The sequence below is a fragment of the Sinocyclocheilus rhinocerous genome, unplaced genomic scaffold, assembly GCF_001515625.1.
Source record: "Sinocyclocheilus rhinocerous isolate Xijiao unplaced genomic scaffold, SAMN03320098_v1.1 scaffold3292, whole genome shotgun sequence".
Taxonomy (NCBI): Eukaryota; Metazoa; Chordata; class Actinopteri; order Cypriniformes; family Cyprinidae; genus Sinocyclocheilus; species Sinocyclocheilus rhinocerous.
The window spans coordinates 181,674-186,710 of NW_015662922.1; the positions used below are offsets into that span (position 1 = coordinate 181,674).

Consider the following 5,037-nt stretch of genomic DNA (forward strand, 5'->3'; position numbering starts at 1 on the left):
AGGAAAACCAGTCTCCTCTTGGCTTATATCGAAATCCTCCAACATTTTTCTTTACAAATCCTCGTTTTGTGCTTCTAATTCTAAATAATGTGCTTCTCACTGGCACATGCACGACATGTACTTCCTACATCATCCGCCGAAACGGCTTGCTCGTATGACAGTCAGCAGAAGTGAGAAAAAAGTGATTATAACATTTTAAATATGGATATTTTTCTTACAAAAACACATGGATTCACTTCAGGAGGCCTTTATTCACCCCCCGGAGCCGTGTGAGGTACGTTTCATTACGGATGCGCGCGCTTTATTTGACTACTTTTGGACTGTTGAACAAAAACACCCGCCTACTCCCATTCTAACGCTTGGACGAGCCAGGACAAACAATTTTTAAACTCCGATTGGATTCGTCTGAAAGAAGAAAGTCATATACACCTAGGATGCTTTGAGGGTGGGTAAAACATGGGCAAATTTTCATTTTTGGGTGAACTAACCCTTTAATTCTGATTACGTAATACAGATTACATGTAATCAGTTACTACCCAGCTCAACCACAAAATGTTGATTTTGCTAGTTTGTGCATGCAAATTTGTTGGTGATCGAGTCCTGTTGAGCAGATGTCACAGCCTGTTCCCTCTTCCCCCCAGGCAGCAGGGAGGCGGCATTCACCTACGCCATCACCGCCGCTGGGGTTGCCCACGCCGTGACGGCCGCATGCAGCCAGGGTAACATGAGCCACTGCGGCTGCGACAGGGAAAAACAGGGCTACTACAACCAGGAGGAGGGCTGGAAATGGGGCGGATGCTCCGCGGACATCAAATACGGCATCGAGTTCTCCCGGAAGTTCGTGGACGCCCGGGAGATTAAAAAAAATGCCCGACGGCTGATGAACCTTCATAACAACGAAGCTGGCCGGAAGGTGAGGCTTTTTTCTGCACAAGCTTAAACATTTAGATTCCACATTTAGCAACGTTGTTTCTGCAAGACTGCCAGACCATTCATCCCAAAGTTTTGTTTGACTGATCTGTTTAGGCTTCAGAAGCTGTTTGAAGAACTTTAAATCTTGGAAGAGTTTTTGCCTTGAAGAAACAAATAAAATCTTCGGGGAAAAGTTCTTATGCATTCATTTGTTATTTCTTAAGAGCATTTTAATTTGACAATTTACCAACATTGGTCATGGTTGCCTTGCAGAAACATTTATCCATTTTGTTTGACTGCACGGTTGGGAAAATCTTCCAGACAATGCTACTTAATCTGTTTTAGATGTCAGAGGCTTTAAAACATTGAAGCTTGGAAGCGCCTTTTGGCCGCCGTTTAGTTGAAGAAACAAATAACGAATTCTTCAGAAATGTATTCATTAATTCATGCTGAAAAGACAAATGCATTTAGACTTCTATGTCATTTTTTCAGCTTAAAGAGCGTTTTAGAGTTTGGCTCTGCAAAGATGTGTGGTGTGGCTCATCTTGACGGTCCTCCAAAACCGTTCGCCGTATTGTGGGTGGCGCAGTTTGTTCTTCCTATGTAAAACCGGTGTTTCAGGTGGCATCTAAAACTATTTCCCCACCGAGCAACCCAAAGCAAGCTTGATCGCTCCACAACAGTCAGCCATTTTCAGCAACTTGTTTCACTTCAGCCAATTACTGCGTGTTTTCTCGGTTCCCGCCTTGATCCCAGTTCAAGCTCGGTTTGGCCGCTCGCCGCTCTGGCCATGTTTGTTTGTTTGATAGCAGTTAGTCATCCAAGAACACAAAACAACATGCACTGAAACAGCAGAACCGCATGCACTCCGGTGACAAATGGATCTAATTAATAACACAGGGCTTCATGGTGTGAGCGAGCCGGGACTGAGCCCCAGGATGGCGGTTGCCAGTTGGAGCCTGGCCAATCCCATCGCGGGCCGCTGCATGGAATCATCAAGTCTAAAGCCTGTAACAGGATATTATTGCGAGTCTTTCTGCAGCACTGAAAACACAGCCCTCGCTCCATTGAGTCAGGCTTTTTTCTCGTCTTTTATAGAGGACCCACAATGGCAATCGAGGAGCCATAGCATCATAGGATAAAGGGGACGGGACGTACCATATGACTCTGGATGGGGGAAGATGGAAGTTGCCGCTCTGGAATTTCAATTGCTATCATACGTGTATGTGGTTGGAGCGAGCCGGGGCCAAAACTGGTCCACATTAGCGCTGTGGATGTAAGCGTATCCAGGCAAATGTAAACAGCGCTGCGAGCCTTCGGATGGCTTGTGAAGTAACACATCGTTCATTTTGAAACGCTGTTGCCTGCGGGCATACGCTGGCTCGTTGTATGTTGAATCCACGGTAGTCATGAACGTATTTCTCTGCAGAATCAACATTGATGCATTGAAGCCACGTGGAACTGATTTCAACATTGTACGGGTGTTCAAATAATCAGTGTTTTACAAGGGAACAATTTGTTAATTGGTTAAGTAATGGCTAAAAATCCCGTTTACATTTTATGAAATATAATTACTGCATGGCAGAATTAAAACATTCTACTTGTTATTACATTTACATTTAGTTATTTAGCAGATGCTTTTATCCAAAGCGACTCAATCAGAATCAACAAAAGAGCAATAATAAGTCTCAGTTAGCTTAACGCAGTACACGTAGCAAGGTTTTTTCCCCCCGTTAATTATATAATAGATAAAAAACAGATAGATAGAATAGAAAAAGAATAGAGAAAGCTAGTGTTAGAGGTCTTTTTTTTATTAATGGTTTCAAAACCTAGTGAGCTGCCTTGCTTTAGATACTATGTAATGTTTTTATTTTTTTTATTTTGACAATGCATGTTTTAAATAAATGTTAAAAGTACAATAAAAAATCTAATTAAATACTATATAAATAAAGTAATATTAAAAAGCAGTAAAATGTCTATATAATTATTTGATTACTTTTATATTATTACTTTATTTGAAAATACTAATATTATTAATATTTTATTTTTATGTAAAATATAAAACTGTATAATAACATAACCATATACACACACACACACACACACACAATATCAGCTATATATGTATGCAACGTAAAAATGTATATTAAAAATGCATGTTTTTCATAGACTTTTCATAAACTTTCATAGACATTGTGCCTCTCAATGCAGTTTTTAAAAAAGTATTATGCCTTATAATGCATGCAGTCTGTCTGTGTGTGTGTGTGTGTGTGATGCCTTACAATCTTACAATGTGGTTTATTTGGCCAGCTCAATAGGTTTTAGAACAAGTACATTTTTTTTATGTAAAATTATAACGCAATAATATATTTATTCTGTTCATTTTTAGCATGATTCAATTAGAGGCCAATTAGGAACCTTTTTTTTATTATTATTAAAATGAAAACTGGCAGGCTTCATATGAGTCATAGGAAAAGGCCAGGAAGTACAAAACAAAACTGTAGACTTTTACAAATGTCTTGCCAGAACGATCCTTTTAACCTCTTTTGTTATTGCACAAACCCTGTTGAAATCGAGATCTCTCAACCGACTTTAACTGTCAATGGCCTCGCGTGGGTCAAGACAGTTTTGTGGGATCGATCAATTAGTTTACATGTGTTTTCCAGGGAAATGATAATTGCTTTTGGTGAGGAGTCGTGCCAGACTGAGAAAAAGCTCTGGAAAAAGTCTTTCAGCATTTCATACAGTATTGATATCCAATGTTAATCTAAAAATAAAACATCTCCTTTTCTTTGCAGTACACTGTACATGTGTGCTTGATGATTTGAACCCTTTCTCCATCTGTAATGCAGGTTTCTTCCGCTTTCTTTCCATTTGATGACGTTCGGTAGCTTCACTGCTGCGAAAGATCTGCAATGCATTAAATAGCTCAATAATCCACTTCTAACTGGGAGTATCATGGTGTTTGGTTATAGGAGATTTATATTTATTTTTCCTGCTCATAGATGTGGTGTGCAGGAAGGTAGAGAGAATTACAGAGTAGGTTTGATGGGTAACTGGCAGAGAGCTGCTGGTGCGGATCAGCAGCGAGCGTCTGAAGTCTCGGCAGTATTAATGTAGCACATTAGATCGTTGCTACGCCAGCATATGGTTTTTCCACTGCATGTGCATTGCTTGTCTTCCAAACAGCCCAGTGCAAACCTTAAAAAGGCTGATTTCCGAAAGCCGTTAGCGTGTGCTGTGTTTTAGTGTTCAGAATAGCATACTCGCATACTATTTCTGAAGTATGTTGAACGTGCATCGTTCTTGACAGATACTGTGTCCCACAAAGCAATGTGGCCACCATCGACCTTCTCCATTGTGATGAGTAACTAATAATCATTTAACCTGTGATTTTTGACGTTGCATTATTTGTCTGTCAACCGTAGAGACATTTTGTATTTGAAAATGCAAAAGAATTTATTTCTTTTTGAGATGCGCCTGTCATGCAATGTGATGAGGTCCTGTGACCAGCATAGAGATATGAACAACTACATTTACCATTGCATTATGCATTCTGTTTCATTTACAGAACTATTTTTAAAGCATTAGGCAGAATACAATAAACTGTAAGCTAGTATTTTATATTGGATATCAAGTGGTGACCAACACAGCACACCAGAGTTGTATAATTGTACAACAGTACTGTAATTGTAGAAAACTAAAAAAAAAAAAAAAAACATGACACTGATTAACAGAGATCATATAATAAAAGCCTACATATAGGCCTGGTTTCACAGACAGGGCTCAGACTAAGCCAGGATTAGGCCATAGTTCAATTAGGCCATTTAAGTAATTTTTATAAACATGCCGTAGAAAAAAAAATAGGGATGCACCGATACCACTTTTTCCAGTACTCGCCCGATACGATACTTCTATTTTTGGTACTTGCCGATACCGAGTACCGATATTTTTATTGCATTTGTACATTTTTTAAATATTGGGTACAGAAACCAAAAGGGTATGTATAATGTTAGTTGGTTAACTTCATTTATCAAAAAAAACATTACTGGTGTCCCTCTGGAGACCAAACAAAGGCAATGATATATTTTAAGATCAATCAGTGCAAGTTTCTTTCAGTTGAAA

General features: G+C 39.2%; 1 protein-coding gene across 2 annotated transcripts in view; it reads left to right on the forward strand.

The window, feature by feature from the left end:
* Window positions 1–5,037, forward strand: part of LOC107728337 (protein Wnt-7b) — a 41,451-nt gene that overhangs the window by 34,039 nt on the left and 2,375 nt on the right. For both annotated transcript variants that reach the window (XM_016538476.1, XM_016538475.1), the window contains exon 3: window positions 642–913. In XM_016538476.1, the coding sequence (XP_016393962.1) occupies window positions 642–913 (272 nt within the window). The remainder of the gene's footprint in view (window positions 1–641; window positions 914–5,037) is intronic.